The following is a 16,719-nucleotide window of genomic DNA, read 5'->3' on the forward strand; positions in this document are numbered from 1 at the left end:
CACCCTTCATCACTGTCTTCTGGAGTGACACAAAGAGGTAGTGAGCTCAGCTTGCATAGTGCTTTTATAACACCTCACACCCATAGCTTCCTCCTGTCCAATTAGCTGGATCTTTGCATTACCAGTGCACCTGCCAACAGGGTATCTGAGCCCCTTCTTCTTGAGTGACTGGTTGCTTACACCTCTACTCAAGTCCAGAGGAGTCATTACTGTTTTTGTTAGTCTGTTATTATTCTTATTTATTTGCATTATTTTTTCTTGTTGCAGGAGAACAGGGGCAAAGATACATATTTTGTACTACATGGGAGCTATGTAACTATGGAATTGTCAATGAGAAAGCTCATTTTTCATTTCTCATAGGTCTAATGTTTATTGTGAAGACCTTCTTGTCTCTGAGAAGAGTAGCTCTCCTGGCCTTAGAACCCAATTTAGTCACTCAGCCATCCTGTAAACATCTCTTCAAGAGCTCTGAAAATTACTGCTCAGAGAATGAACTGATTCTAGTATTTGACTGTGAGGGCAATGGAATGTAATGTCTGGAGCATCCAAGTTCTGTACTCCTGCCTATGGATCTAGCTTGAAATTGCTTTGAAACATTTGGGGATGGGATTGCATGCTCTTTCTCAAGCCATTCGGCATAGGAATATTCACATCTTCCAGTCAGGATCCTATAAATAACCATGGTCCAGCTCCATAGCTGGTAGTTGGAAGCAAGATACTTGCCTAGCTGCAAATGCGTGTTTCCAATAGGAAGGAAGTGGGAAGGAGGATGCTAGGCAGTATGCCATCCCAGTGGTGTGAGAACTGAGAAACAGTCAAATCTCTCCCAGGACAGAGGATGACACAACAGCTCTGTACAGATACAAGAAGCTGATGCTAGCAGAAATGGGCTGATGGGCATGGAAATCAGGTCTCACCGATTTGTATTTTAGGTTTCCAAAGTACCAGCAGGGGAGAAAAAAAAAGGAAGTCTGAAAAAAACCTCTCCACAATAACATGTTTCTTCCTTCTCTCCCTATATCCTTCCCTCGTTTTTCTCCTTATACAAAGTCTTCTTGATAAATCTGCACATAGAAGCTAAATCCTGGAAGTCTGAATAACCTGTGCTCAACATCATTGACAAAAATATGTATTGGTGCCCAGACGAATAGTCTCAGTGAGAGCTTTCTTAACATTGTGCTTTTTGGAAACAGACACTAAGATTTAAACCAGAATTCTGATATCCCTGTTTTGAAATATGCTTCATGCTAGATTAGCTGTAGTGTTTCATTTAAGCCCTGAGCCAGATTGTCTCTTGCTACCATCTTTGTTAAAAAAACCTGTTTCCTGTCTACATACAGGCATACAGGCATATAAGAGTTAACAGTGTGCAAGTAGCAGGAGGTATCTGAAACATTAGACAGATGTGTTTTCTACAGCAGATGAAATCCACTTGTAATAACAACTAATCTAGTTGCTATGGGTCATAAAAGTCATGTAGGAACATCTAGAAAAAATGAAACAGCTGAATTTGTAGTCTTCATCTTTTATCTGATTGCAAGTGATTTACATTAACACTGCAACTTTCAATCAAACAGAATTCAAAGCACATTGCCAACCTTCCCTACCTGATTGCACAACCAGCAGAAAATTGCTTCATTTATCATGCAAAGGAAGCTGTAAAAAATGTGAAAGACAGTGGCATATGATACTTTAGGACAGCAAGCAAAGAATTCTGATTACAGTTGAAACTGCAGGGGTGATGCTGGGATATAGAACTAAATTAACCTAGTTGGAGTTTGGCCAGGACATTGAGATTCTCACCTTAGACTCTGCGTGGGATTTTTAATTATTACAAATGTCTGGAAAATTTTTCTCATCCAAGAAACAGAACATGCAATATCTCCATGCTGCTTCTTCTACCAGTGGTGAGGAGATTTGATTGTACATTGGGAAGAGAATAGCAACAGTATCCACATAATTTACTTTTAACAACATCCTGAAGCACTTCAGATTTTGCCACAGAGATCTTACACGTTGTAGTTCCTATCTTGCCCTACCTATTTTTCTTCTTTTTTATTATTATTATTACCATGGTTACAATAGTCCTCAAGACTATAACTTATTAACAAAAATTTTGCTCTACCATTACAGATCAACTGTGTCACTGAGGGCAGAGGGAAAGGATCATGATGATTAATGTTTTAGCTTGTATTTCACTGCAGTATCAATTTAGATCTTTAGCAATGTGCTGGGTCTTCCATATAGGAGTTTGATCCATTACTGCTATTGGAGAACAGAGAACAGGCCTCCCTAGAAAGCTTCTTTGGAAACAGATTTAAGATGGGAGTGAACTTGGGAGGAAGAAAACACTTGTTGCTAGAACCACAAGATTGCAATGCTAACATTCAGTCTGCTAAGCAAACTCTGTTTTACTCCTTTTTCTGTTGCTTATAATTCATTGAAGTTTCCCATATCAAGCTGAAATTTCCTGGGTTCTGTCTCTGGCCCAAAGGTGAAGTAAGTTTGTTTTGTTTTGGGTCCCTTCCCCCCCCCCCCCAGTAAAAATGATTTAGCCATAAAAAAGGATGGAGATAATATTCCCACTTTAGCAAGAATATTTGTATTTCTTTCTGAACAGCTCAACAGCCAAACCAGCAGAGGGTTAAAAAGTTTATTTTTAGCATAGAAACATCTAGCTGAAAAATGCCTTTGAGTGCTTCAGTGAAATCTGATTTTGATTTGACCGAGTTTTAACCCTCAGAAAATTCCATGCTGCATAAGCATAATACAGTCTGTATGGGTGTTTTCACTGGCTCAGAAAGATGGAGGAGGAAGGCAAGGTTATATATGTATGTGTGGTTAGCTGACGTCCTTATCCTAGCAAAGTATCTTTGGTTAGCTGATGTCCTTATCCTATATCCCCTATGTCGTTAGGGGCTTCAGTTATTCAATGTGAACAGAGGCACTGAGGTTAATGGTTCTTTTCAGACATACATAACTGAAGGTGTTCACTTAGTTCTTGCAGTCTCAGGGCCTTCCTGGGAGAATATCCTGAATGTCTAATGAGGTTAAAGAGGGCTTCTGAGCATTTGGGGTTTGTTAAAGGTTCGCTTACAGAACATAGAGTTCAGGGAGCAAAGGATAAGGTCCTTCATAAGGTTGGAAGGAGGGGCTTCAAAACTGTTGTGCTTCAAATGATGCAAATTCTTAGAGAGATCTTTCTCCTCTGGATTCCTTGAAAGGAGACAGAGATGAAAGGCCAGCCATGGGAGCTCTCTGTGTACAGGGGCACTTACAGGACTGGCATCCAGTTTTCATTTTGCAGGTCATCTGAGCCCACGCTACTTACAGATCTGGTGTGCCCTCACAGTAAACTGTGACAAAGCACATCCTGGGAGGGCCTCAGGGCCATGCAAGGGAGGATGCTAGGTTGTCATTTCTACATGATGCTGTAACTGCAAGAGCAAATGGAATCTGGGAGGATGTGCAGAAAATGGGGCTTTGCTCACACTGCGGGTAAGTGTGTACTGGAGGGTGCTCTCTGTGCACTGCCTGCACATGAAGTGTCTACTGAAACACTGGAGTGCAGAACTAGGGTGGGGTTTGATGGATAAATGTGCACACACTTCATGTTCTATCATGAGCACTCTATCTGCAGTTAGTGGAGGCCCTCAGAATAGTATAGCTAAGGACGTGTGTGAGTGTTTAGAGGGCCATCATGTCAAGGAACATTATCTGGCATTTACAGTCCTTTCATGCTCTCGGGAAGTCAACTAGCTCTCTAGTCCACTGCCTCAGGTCCTGACTTGCCCTAAAGAAAATCCACACAGCATGCTATGCGTTGTAGCCTTGACTCAGCTAAGCAGTTTGGGATATGCTGAAGTGGCTTGCTGAATCAGAGTTTGAGTCCAGCTGAAATTGCTTCGTAGGGCACAGTCTATTTCCCTAATAGTTGTGAGGTTTTTGGTATGCACTTCAATGAGAACATGATCAAACCTATGTTCACCTGGTCATCCCTTTAGCTGAACATGAAAATTACTGCACTGCTGGTTAAAATGAGAATGAACAGAACAGAGGCTTCCAATAAAAGTGTTATGGTGTGAACTGTAAGGGGAAAGTCTGTTATTAATGTTGCCTGGGATGTGGATGGACATAGACCGAAAGGAGTTAAAAATGGTTTGCATGTGCATCTTTTGGTTTAGAAAAAATAGTGTACAGAACTAGAGAGGTTTTATAAGGTGTACAACATAAAACATAGTTTTATGCCTCATATTAAAGGGAGTATTTTCTGATTTGTGAGTATGCAGTTAGGTCATTTTCATATACTTTTGACAAGTTATTTATGTAGCATTTTTGCAAGAGACTAGTTTCTTCTGTGAATTTGTTTTTCTAACTCTAACTGGTGACTACATGAGTGTGTATAAAAGTAGAAGCTTTCTACCTTTAAATACCTACCTCATTCGACCCCCTTCTTTCTTATTCCTGAAGTTGGGATTTTGAGTTTGGCTTGTCAAAGTGTTCTTTCAGAAAGAATATTTATAATTTTGATTTTTAAACCTTTGAAAGGAAGAAGAAGAGCTGCCATTGGAAAGAACAAACTTCATTTTAAAGTACTAATAAATTTTCAAAGTGCTCTGAGCCTTAGGAGGTAAAGTCTATTTACAGCTATAAGACTTGGACTTTTATGTGCCTACAACACTTTTGAAGATGAAATTTAAATGCTTCCAAGTGATTTGGGCACTACTGAAAATTGTATCTAATTCCCCTGATTTTGCTCTGATACCAATACTAATTGTGAAATGGCTTTGCTATCTAAGTGACAGCAAACTGATCCTATATGGAGAAAATCCAAGAGGAAAAAATGAAATTCAGAAGTGAAGAATTAAATAATTTAACGATGCTTAAATATAGAAGGCAATACATAGCCATGGTTTCAAACGAACTAAATGCATTGATTCTGCAGTAATTATTTCTGAATCAGCTGCTACTTTCAGCTAAGCATCAAATCCCTGGCAACCAGTGGGGTATCTGATTTATGGTGTGCAGGAGAACCCAGAGTCCAGTCTGGCTGGTGTGTACACTCTCAGAAATCACAAATCTTTCCTCTGTAGCCACCATAAGGAGATGTAACATGAGAGGAAAAAACAAAAGAATGGACCAATAGGTCAGACAGTACCCCAGAATACCAAAGTCATTGAAATTGGATGATTTCACAAAGCATTTGGCAAGAGAGGTTAACAAAAGAATTCCTCACCTCTTCAGTACATCAGACATATGCTAATCATGACAGCTCTCTTAGAGTGCACTGCTAGACACTAGTTTCATGCAATTACTCCTGTGGCTGTAAGGAGGAAAAGGTACTTTCCTTTCTCCATGAGATTTCAGTGGCACACCAATCATCTGCCCTGTTGGTGAGGAAGAAATAGCTTATTTGATAGAAGCTTTTTCAGCCTGCTATGACTCCGTTGCAGACATGATTTAAAGAGTTAAGATTTCAGGGCAGTCTGGATGCTTCTGTTGCGTCTTTATTCTTGGTACTCCAAGAGTTTCTCTAGAACCTTTGCAACATTCAGCTGCCCTTGTACCATATCCCTCATGCCCTTAGAAACTGCAGGGGAAAACTGGATTGTTGGGGTCCAGGCTCCATGCCAGATGGGATCCCAGGACACACAGGGGGTTGGCAAGTGAGGCACAGAGGTGACTGCCAGCTGCCAGCTGCTTCAGGGAGCAGGGCAGAGATCCTTAGGCCATGACATCTTCTTTGGTCTCTCACCTTCTACTGCAGCACCTTAAGTGGAGGCAACTATGCGGCTCAGAGAGTTGCAAAACCAGTTAATGCAGTATGTGTAGCACAGGTGCCTGCTCTTTGCGGGGGAGGGATCAGATCTCTGACTGCATCAACGTACAGTCTTGATTCTTCTCTGAGAGAGACCCTTCCCAGCCCCAGGCTCCCTAAACATTTAAAATGCAGATCAGTGAATGAGTATAGCAAACAATAATAATCATAAATAATACAAATAATAAAAGCAAATAAAAAAGCAAAAACATTGCATTTTGTTCACAGTGATGATCCCTGCGGTTCCACAAGCAAGAGAGCCGGGTGTGAAACGGAGGATCCGAAGGAGACCAGCAGACACAGTGGCCAGGAAGGCAGGTCCGACACCCTGACGCTAAAAGCCCAGCATGCGGAGCTCCAAGAAGAGCAGGCAGCGGGGTGTTCCCCTCTGGTGCAGAAGGCGAGCCTCCACCACACGGGCTCCCCAGTGAGAGTGCAGCGCAGCAAAGGGACGGCCTCGTGTTCCCATGCGGCTGCCTCCGATTATGAGCTCTCCCTTGACCTAAAGAATAAACAGGTACAGAGGCTTCCTACTCAGGCTGTGGGAGAAGGGGATGGGGTGGGTGGGACTGCATTCACGCTGTGGTGGACCATATCTCTGCAAGTACTATAGCCTCCCATTCACCTGAAGCATTTGCCCCACCTGGACAGGCCTGATCCTTTGACTGTGTGGGGCTGATGGAGAAAATAACTTTCCCACCTCTGACTGCCACAGTCCTTCACCCAAGCCCACTGGGCCTTGCTTCTCATTGCCTGTGTTCTGTGGTCTGAAATGGACCCAGTTACTCAGGTATGATTGTAGATTTAGAGATGGGTTGTGGGCAGCCAGATGCATGGTGCCTGTAGGGCACCTGGTAACAGACTGTCTCAGGTCAGAGATCTCCTGTCTGCTCTGAGTCACTCTGGGCAGGCCCCATGCGCTCTTCCACATTAGTCTCTTCAAATCATGAACTTTCTGGGGAAGCAGGGTGTACTGCACAGCATCTACTGTGGTGTCAGTGTATCTCTATCATCACCTCCTTCAACCCATCAATGGATACTTGAGAGACAGGCAGGTTCACCAGGCTGAGAGAAAATGATTCAGTCCTTTGTACTACAAGCCCTTCCTCCTATGCCTGAGGCTGCAGTCTGGCTCTAGAGCACCATCTGCCCATCTCTAGCTGGGTCTCCTGATACAGCTTTTGTCAGGGGGATAGTTGGACTGGGGCTAATGGTAGCTGGCCTCCTCACTCAAAGGCAGTGATGGAACATGCCCCCCTATTCTGCATCTCTGCAGATTACAGCCTAGAAGAACGATTCTGCAAAGAAAAACATAAAGAATTGATTCTGACTTTTCCCCGGAATGGCAGCTCAACCAAAGAGTAATATAATACTAATATACAGGCCTTGAAGAATGGGAGAAGGAGAGTACAAACAAGTGGTAGTAACAGTATCCAGATTGTGTTCAGTGGGAGAATTCAGAAGGAGTTGTGCTATTGCAGATGAAGATGAAGAAACAATGGTCTCAGCTAACAAGGTTCCCAAAGAAGTAACTGCGATTCCTGGGAGATCTCTGCACCATTTCCCTCAAGGTATTACTGCTGTCCCAAAACAGACATGTCAGTCAGATCAACAGTCCGCTAAATTCCTGAGCAGCAAAAAGGTCTTAGTACTTTAACTCTATTTTTCTCAAGTACAACATACCCAACTTGACTTGAACAGAATTTTTGCTTCACATTAGTGAAACAAACAAGAGAGATTAATTAATTGACTTCACAATCTAATGTAACATATCCTCTGGGTGGACCAGATCTTGGCTAGTATATACAGGCTTAGTCTTCTTGATGCCCTAGAGCTGTACTGATTTGTCCTGGGGAGTGTCTGCCCTGTGATATTTTAAGGTCATGTTGTCCTATGACTGTTCTTGCAGCAGAGGCCAGACCTGCCCTGGATGCATATGAGACAGAGAGACATGTTAGCTATTTGTTCATTATATTTTGGTGCCCTGCAGTACTGTCCTTGTAGGGACCTTGCCTATCTCATAGGTTGAACTGTTTTTACAGTATGTGTGCTCCTCCAGCCTGATGGATAGCCTTAGTGAATTGCCTCCTGCTCTGGAAGGGAGGATTTTCAGGTAGGGAAGAGTATTAATTCTTCCATTTTTACACTCTATTGTATCTGCTTTCATAGATGTTCCTATTGACTTACTTGTCAAATAGGTTGTCTTGAAAGGGAACAAAGGTGGGAGGATCCTCACAGCACTGTCTCGGTATCTACTTAGTCACAGTACAAATTTACTACTTCTTGTAAGAACTATTAGTGTGTTACAAACAGGTGGAAGGAGAATTTTTAGTCTTGCAGTGCAGCTGAGTCATATTTAGCTTTGGGGGAGGGTTGAGTGCTGGTAAGAAAGGAGGGCGGCATACAGGTTCCTCTGCAGTCCTTGGGGATACAAATCACTTACCTGCCATTGCTTCTCAGTACAACACTAGAAGGCTAGTGAGTGAGTGAGGTCATGATTCTTCTTGCTGTGCATCTCATGAGACAGAGCAAGCTGACTATGCTCAGAGCAGAAGCACACCATGCTGGGAAGCTAGAAGGGTAACTCAGGTCCTGAAGGCTGTTTTCCCTGAGTTTATGTTCTGCTAGAGAGCTGGGAGAGTGGAGAGGACCACAGGATAGAGCAGCACACTTTGTACATGATCCGCACTAATGCTTGTGCTGAAAGGCTGGCAGATGTCCCTTGTATGAAGGAAAATATCCCATTAACACATGTTCATTATAATAACGTACTTCCATTGTGAGAGATTGGTGGGAGGGAGAGGAGTTAAGAAGAGGTGATAGAGTAGATGTATCTCTGTATTTTTTTTAACAGTGCATACATTGCCTTGAGCAACTCGGATTCTGTCACTGAGCCTTATTCTCCTCAGCTAACACTGAGGCATGCAGCCTCACTCACTAACAGCCTGTGCGGACAACTAGTGCTAACTTAAAGTAAGGTCAGGCCCACTGTCTCCTGGAAGACTTGTGGCTGTTCTGTGCTTATGGGCAAAAAAGTCATGGGATGTGCACCTTAGACTTATGGCCACATGCAGGTCTGGCACTTGGGCTTGCCTTGGGCTGGACTTGTTAAAAGTTCTCTCCATTTAGAAACCCTTACAACAATGGGTATTTCCCAATCATTTCTAATTCAGCCACAGGGCCTGAATTGCTTAGACTGAGTATATTTGTTGAGGCCCAGAAACTTATTAACCCCCATATTTCCCCCTCTGCTTTTCCTTTCCTTTGGCTCTGGCTGTTGGATCATTCCCTGGAGAAGAGTAGTTTTAAGTAGGCAATTACTTGTGATTCATAGGGTTTATTAGGAATAAGAGAGGGCCAATCATGTCTGGCCTTTTTCACCTCTCAGTTGGGAAGAGAAGGTTCCTTCAGCAAGTCAGACATGCATCTCCATTACCTGTGATTGCTGTGGTGTGTTAATGGGTGCCCTTCCCCCTCTTGAGAGGAGAGAAACAGGCCAACAACTGCATTAATTCCTTAATTTCTCTGAGGTGTCAGTTAGCATAGCCTGGTAGCAAATGTGAATATCTCAGGCTTCAGTAAACATTATAAATGTCTGAGCTATGCTAAGGGGAGAGAGACAGAGACCTGTTCCTGCCGAGCAAGGGTAAGGAGGGCACAGGGCTTTGGGGGTGCTGCTCCTTACTTTGCTAGTCATCTCAAACATCCTTTTGGCCAGCCTCCAAGTCCTTCCTTATCCCAGCTGCAAGACACTGTAAGACTGCCCCTGCTTTGGACAGGGCCGGATGGGAGCACACTGCGTATCAGCTGCAGAATAGACTAGGTTGAGAGTCCTCTCACTTTACATCTTGTTATGCTGCTTAATGTCTTAGCCCTTTGAGAGGACTGAGATAATGGACTGCAACAAGCTGGTGATCATACTGACAGCTTGCATCATTCCTTTAGATTCTTAAAAGAGCCTTTTCTCTTAGTAATTATTAAAGTCTGCCTTTTTGAGAACTGTCCTTGCAGGAGAGAAACTGTCCTTTTACTTCAGATCAGCAATGACATCTTGTCCTGGGCTCTAATAAGATCAAAGCATATGAATTTAAAATTTCCAGAATGGCTGTCACCTCCTTGGAAACCTCAGATAATTATAAGGCTGTTGCTTCTGCTTTATTTCGTATCTTACTATTATTCCATCCCTCGGATAGCTGTGTCTGTCCCTCCCATTTGTTCCTCTTTCCCTTCCAACACAATTAGCTCTACATTTCGATTAATCATACTGTTATATTAAGTGTGCATGGTCAGTTGCCAGTAATAACTGTCTGGATTGGATCTGTGGAGGTTATTGGCTTAATTTGCATGAATCTACATGAGCTTTTCTCCTGGAGGGAAGGGCCAAAAGGTAACTCAGATTCTTTCCAAGGAGGCTACCTTTGGAGATATGTGGCAGGAATGCTGGTTTTATGGTGGGATTTAAGATGGTCATTTTGGAAGGAAAGACAAAGAACCCGGACAAAACTCATGTGCTAGCTACCCAGAATCTCTTCCTGTCCCTGTATTCCTGCTCCTCTTTCCTGCCACATGAAACAAACAAACTGGGGACACACAGACACTTTGTTTATCCAAAAAGCCTGCTGATGAGTCTTGCAATAAATGAAGCTGAATCCACAGTCCTTGTGTGGGTGATTTCTAGCAGCAGTTTTGCAGGCCCTTTCTGGAAGGGCAAATATTAGATCAATATTTTCCAAGTCAGGAGTAAACAGGGCTCTGAGCCAGCTGCCTTTACCAGTGTAGTGATTGTCCACATTGCTAAGCAAATTACTAGTATTTGTCAGTGCTAGGCTTTGATGTTTGCTTTATATAGATATGAATTCAAGAACAAGGCAAAACGAAAATTGTACGTTATGGCTGAGTACAAGGTAAAGGGTCTCTGTTTCATTCCCAGAAGGGGAAGCACTAAAGTATGTGCTCCCCCTATGCCTTCCAAGAAATAGCAGCTTCCCGCCAAGTGCAGCAGGACCCCTGCACCTACTGCTACCTGGGAAGATGGAGCAGTAGAGGTCAAGGCTTTCAGTACCTACTCCAGCAGCTGGGATACCTGTGCAGGAGCAGAAGGACTGGGCTCATACCACTCCTCTTCTCCTGCCATCTCCCAAGGTAAATCAGCTTTCCTTACTTCTAGAGCAGTTAATATTAGAAGGATAACCGGGGTGACTTGCACAACTCTTAGCTGTCATTCTAGGCCTTCACCTGTAGCTAGATCACTTGCTGATGGTTTTCTCTGCAATTTACATATTGTTACAAAAAAGGGAAAGAAGAGGGGAGCAGATGAAAAGACATGACTCTGTGAGCTGGGGCTCATGCCTCAGTCTGGCTTTGACTATACCAAAAAATTCATATTTAACCTCAGATCTTCTGTGAGCTCACTCTTTCACTTCATCAATATTGTGCTAGCAAGGCATGGTATGAGGGGCAGGGGTATATATTTGGCAATGAGAATGCCTCAAGTAGTCAGTAAAATACATCCTTGCTTTAGATCTGCTGATTAGTTCAGACTCCCTGCATGAATGATGTTGTGATTCTTCTGTTAATTAGGCACTGAATTTCCCAGCTCTCCCTGTCTTCTACTTTATCTTTTCCGAGTTTCTACATGCAGGTATAGACCACAGTCTGTCTGCCCCTGTGCTCTGCAGCATGAGATCCAGATAATGGAGAGTGTAGCCAATTGTTCTGCCAAAATCTCAATGAAGATAATTTGAGTTTATCCTTTTTTTCCCCCTCAAACTCTCCATTCATCAATGTCCTCACACCATCTCCCTTGTCCTCTGTCAATCAGTCACTGAAGTATTAAACATCCTCTTGTAGCATGTTAGTGAAGTCCCAGTTGCACAAAGAAAACAAGGAGGTTACTAGAAAGTGTATGTATTAGACTGTGGAATAAATACCTAGTTTGCTGAAGCCCGTTAAGATATCACTTAGCTCTGTGTGTGTGTATTTGCATGTGTGTGTTGGTAGCAGCTTAGGAAGGAGTAAATCCTGCTGCCACTTTTCTTGTTATCTTCTCTCAACCTTTAAAATCAGAATGTCTTACATTTCGGAACTGAAGGTCTTTTTCTTCTTGAATTGTTTTCATTTCATTGCTGGCTAATACCTGAAAAACTTAGAGATCAGAAGTTACTTTGAAGAAGGAAAACACTTCAAATTTTAGAGTCCTTTTTAAAGGATACTGAACAAATCCAACCCACATTGGCTTCTATGGAAGTTGATATTTCTCACTAACTACTATGACCAAGCCAGCATTTTCTATGTTTGGATATTTTTTACTTACTTCTTTTGTCTTCTCCTTTCCCCTGAGAGTATTTCCTAAGGTGACTAAGAAAGGGAGGAGCATTAGTAATACTCTGGGATAACAATTCATGCTTGACATTGCCACAGCACTGCTAAGCAAGAATATATGTTACCAGAGTATTGTATTGGCAGTCATGAGGGGTGCTTTCTGTCAAAATCAAGGGCATGGCAGTGCAGCAGAAGGCTAATTCAGTGTTAGAAGTTCCTCTGACAGTCATTACAGACTAATCAGTGTAGGAACTGGGGGTCATAGAAAGCTATCAGAAGTCAATTAAGAAAAAATAAGCCTATTTGTTTGTATGTCTTTCAGATTGAAATGCTAGAGCACAAATACGGAGGTCACCTGGTGTCTCGCAGAGCAGCCTGCACCATCCAGACTGCTTTCCGGCAGTACCAACTCAGCAAGAATTTTGAGAAGATCCGCAACTCACTGCTAGAGAGCCGCATGCCACGCCGCATCTCTCTGAGAAAAGTCCGGGTCCAGAACTCAGAGAGCTTCTCTGCTGAGAAAGCCCTAGTAGAGGGATACAACTTTGTGGGCATTCCTTTGGTGAGGTCCCCATCTTTGCCAGCCACCATCAGTGGGGCACTGACGGAGCTGGAGGACTCCTTCACAGAACAAGTTCAGTCTCTGGCCAAGTCCATTGATGATGCCCTCAGCACTTGGAGCCTGAAGACAATGTGTTCTCTGCAAGATGGGAGCTCATACCAGATCAGAGAGACCTTCAGTGCCAGCTCAATGCAGCCAAGCCAAGACTTAGAAGCTGAGCTGCAGGAGAAGGAGAAGGAGGAAGGGATCCTGTCAGACACCCTGCCCAAGAGCAGCAGTACTCTCATGATGGCCTTCCGGGATGTCACTGTCCAGATCGACAACAAGAACATCTCTGTCTCATCATCTACCTCGGTGTCCATGGCAAACTGCCTCAGCAGCAATGGCCAGGCTGGGCTTTCTCAAGCCTCCAAGACTGAAGAACCCCCAGAAGAAGGGGAGGGAGAAGCCAGTGAGCCACAGACTGCCCCAGAGAGTTTACCTGAGTCCAGAGCTCTCCAGAACAGCCACACTTTCACTGAGGTGAACGTCAGCACTAATGGAATGGAGGACAGTAGTGCTGAGCCTGGACAGATGGTAGTACAGAAGCTCCAGTTTGATGCTAACAACGAGGTGGGGCAAAGCAAAGGCTCTGAGTCTGAGAATGTGGACAACTCAGAGCAGCTGAGTAGCAGCAGCACTTCCACTTCAGCCAAGTCAGCCTCTGAGGTTTCCTCAAAGGAAGCACTGCAGGCAATGATCCTCAGCCTTCCACGATACCACTGCGAGAACCCAGCTAGTTGCAAGTCCCCCACACTTTCCACAGACACCATGAGGAAGCGCCTCTACCGCATTGGGCTGAACCTCTTTAATATGTAAGTGTCTCTTTCATCTTCTGTTTTTTCCCAGACTACTTCATGCCTCACAGGAACAGGTGATGGAAGGCTCTTGGCCTAGATCCATCTCTGGGGAAATCCTTTCATATTCAGAGGTGTGACCCTCTGGGTTTGCAACACAGACTACAGGCTGGCTGTGCACAGGCTTTGCCACTAAGGTCCCCAAAGTGCTGTCTTGATCTTCTATCACAACAGAGGAACAAATCAGTGGCTCATCATCCCCTGAGTCCTGAACCTTCAATCCCAGTTGCTGTCCACTTGGCATCTACCAGCTGAGCTTGGGATATAGGCCCCCCTCCACTCTCTTGTAAAGGCACAAACATAGCTGGGCATTTTCTCCAAGGAGAAAGAGAAAGAAGGGTAGAGGTGAGCTTAGCTAGCTCAGTATGAGTGCTCTGGCTGCCATTTTCCTTTCATTATTTAGGTGGATTTTTTTTTCACCTGACAGACCAGGTTTAGTCATCTTAGTCTCTCACACATCTGAAGCTGATATTGTATGAAAATGCTGGAGGTGTAAAAGCAAAAGAAGAGCAGCCCAGAGATTACAGTCAGAAAAGGTTAGCTCAAGGGGTCACACACATTTTATTTTGAACTTGTTCAAAGCTGCTGAGCTCCTATAAGGAGCTTTAGATTTGCTCATTGCCTTTAGATGAGACTTTCCTGATCAAAGTGAGCCATGAGCAATACTGTTCCTTGCCCCATCATCACACTCTCATCTCATGCTGTTAAGTTTTCCATTTGAGTCCCCTGATGAGGATGCTGCGGTTGTGATGCTCCCATACTAGCAGAATGTTTTGCCTCATGTTTGTGTGGGCCTTTTGGCCATAGCGAGGACTGAAGATTACACAGTCCCAGATAGCAGTTTTGCACAGACAAAGTAGCAATGTGCATGACTTACGTATGTTTAGTATGGAGGCTGTAGGCTCAAGAAGGGAGGAACCTGGATAAGAGGTTTGTAGAGCTGGGCTCAGAGCACATCCAGAACTGAAATATAGTTTTAGCAGACAGATTTGTGAGTCATACAGAACTGGAAAAAACATTTTACTAGGTTTGAGATCAGGTCATGAATGAGTGGGTCCATGTCTATATACCAAAATTAGGCTGTGATTGTGCACAGATTTGCCTGATGAACACCCCCAGTTTGGAACTGAGAGGAGGTAAGTATCAGGCACAGATGGGGAGTGATTATGATAAAGATAGTTCCAGGTCCACACACAGATGTTCTGGTGTTTGTGTTGGGATAGGTATCCTTCTGGAGAGGGACATTGGGCTCACATCTTTGCAAGCGAGGTGTTTCACTATTCTCAGCCATGCTTGGCAGGAGTCTCTACACCCAAAGTGCTGTCCTTTGGTTCCCGTGGAGTTGAGACAAGCACTGATGTGGTGATAAAGCAGGAGTGAAAATGCTTTTTCACAGCCTTTCCTTCTCCCACAGTCCACCTGGCACACATTCATATGACAAATTAGTGATGCCAAGTCTGGTTTCGGGAAGCAACTTTGTTGACTTCCTTCATTCAGTAACCCAGGTTCACTGCATCTTGCAGGTCCCTGTGGAAGTGAAGTCTCGATGATGCTGCAGAACTCAGAAACATGACTTCCTGGCCAGGCCTCCCCTGCAACTAACTGCTGAAATAATGTGCCAGTAACATGCAAGCCTTAGTTTTCTTAACAGAACATTGAGGGACAGAAAGAGATCTGGCTTGTTAGCTCTAGGGAGTGAAACCTCTTTATTCGCTGAACAGGAGCTAAGGGCCACATAGCTCCCCTGTGACAGTGTAGTGCATCCCTATCCCAGAGGCTGTAGTTCAACCATTCATCTTTTTACAATTATTTGGTTGCTGGCATTCCTGCCAATTTCCAACAAGGAGCCAGTTTACCATTGTAGGGTTTGTGATGTGAGCACCAAACTGTAGGGCATGGAGCTGAGACATGGAGCTGTGTGTGTGCTTGTGCACATCTTTTTTGCTGACTGCTCCCCTGGGCCAAGAGATTAAATCCTCCAGTTGCTAGCACCGTCTGCCATAATCTGTCTTGCTGTGCACTGTGTTTTCAGGAAGCAGTGCTCTGATTTGGAGCAGGCCCCTGGAACATATTGATCCTACACTGCTGTGGCACTTTCCCCATTCCCACTCCACAGTGAGGAGGAGGAGGAATCCCTGGAACAGAGATTGCTCCATTATACAGTGCTGCTCTAATAACTCAGCATGTGTGGGGGAAGCTGGCTGCGTGGGCAGAGGGAAAGCCAGCAGGACACGAGGAATCCCGCAGCATTTGCTAGCCATTTTGAACACCTCTGCAACACTAAGAAAATAACAGGGATCAGGCTCAGAAAAAATTGAAGTGGAGTTGTGCTGCACACCTGGGTAAAAGCCACATACTGCAGTACCTGAGATATCTGCAGGTGTTCAGTAGCAGAGGTGCTGTGTCACTCTCAGGATTTTGTGGAGAACAACTGAATCCTGCGAAAAGCTGATGAAAGGCTGCTGTTAGTGAAAGAATACTGTGTGCACATATATTTGAATTTTAGTCCAGGCAGTGCAGAAGAGCTGTCAGAGATAGGCTGTTTTATCCTACATTGTCTTACTTTGTGTGTCATCCCACCTGAAATCCATATACCTATGCCAATGTGTGAGCTGCATTCTCCCCTGGAATGAATCCAAATTTAATCCAGGGGTCTTAGAGTCCTACTAGTGTAGCAGAGATCATCATCTGGCCTTGAGCACCACCCTGTCACTTGCAGGACACCAAAATATGCTCATGGAAGTGCATTTTATGAATCTCTTTATGCTGAGCTTGACTTCAGCCCAAGTGTTTGACTAGTGCCCTTGGCAGAGAAGTTTGCCTGTGCTCTTCAAAGGTGAGCCAGATTTGTGCAAGAAAACAGAAGTGCATTGTGACCCTGTTGCTTTTTCTCAAAGAAGATCTCACTAGGTTAAGTAGTCCTGTTTTTCAACAGTAGATCTTGTTGCTCTCCTGTTCATAAATTTAATGGGCTGGCTTGCTCTCCCTGTTACTCTCCCCAGGGGTACCCCATTACTCAGTATATTTTTTGTGTCATTAGAAAGTAAGCATAACTTTTCTGGCCCATTTATTTTTGGCATGTTGACAGGGGCCCCTGTACAGAGCAGGCCATTGTCCTGAAC

General features: G+C 44.0%; 1 protein-coding gene across 1 annotated transcript in view; it reads left to right on the forward strand.

Annotated features, from left to right (window-relative positions):
* IQSEC3 (IQ motif and Sec7 domain ArfGEF 3) overlaps positions 1–16,719 on the forward strand; it is a 99,259-nt gene that overhangs the window by 58,336 nt on the left and 24,204 nt on the right. The window contains exons 4-6 of the mRNA XM_062570137.1: positions 690–737; positions 6,122–6,335; positions 12,462–13,555. Of these exons, the coding sequence (XP_062426121.1) occupies positions 690–737; positions 6,122–6,335; positions 12,462–13,555 (1,356 nt within the window). The remainder of the gene's footprint in view (positions 1–689; positions 738–6,121; positions 6,336–12,461; positions 13,556–16,719) is intronic.

Source organism: Rhea pennata, chromosome 1 (assembly GCF_028389875.1).
Source record: "Rhea pennata isolate bPtePen1 chromosome 1, bPtePen1.pri, whole genome shotgun sequence".
In the NCBI taxonomy this organism is placed as follows: Eukaryota; Metazoa; Chordata; class Aves; order Rheiformes; family Rheidae; genus Rhea; species Rhea pennata.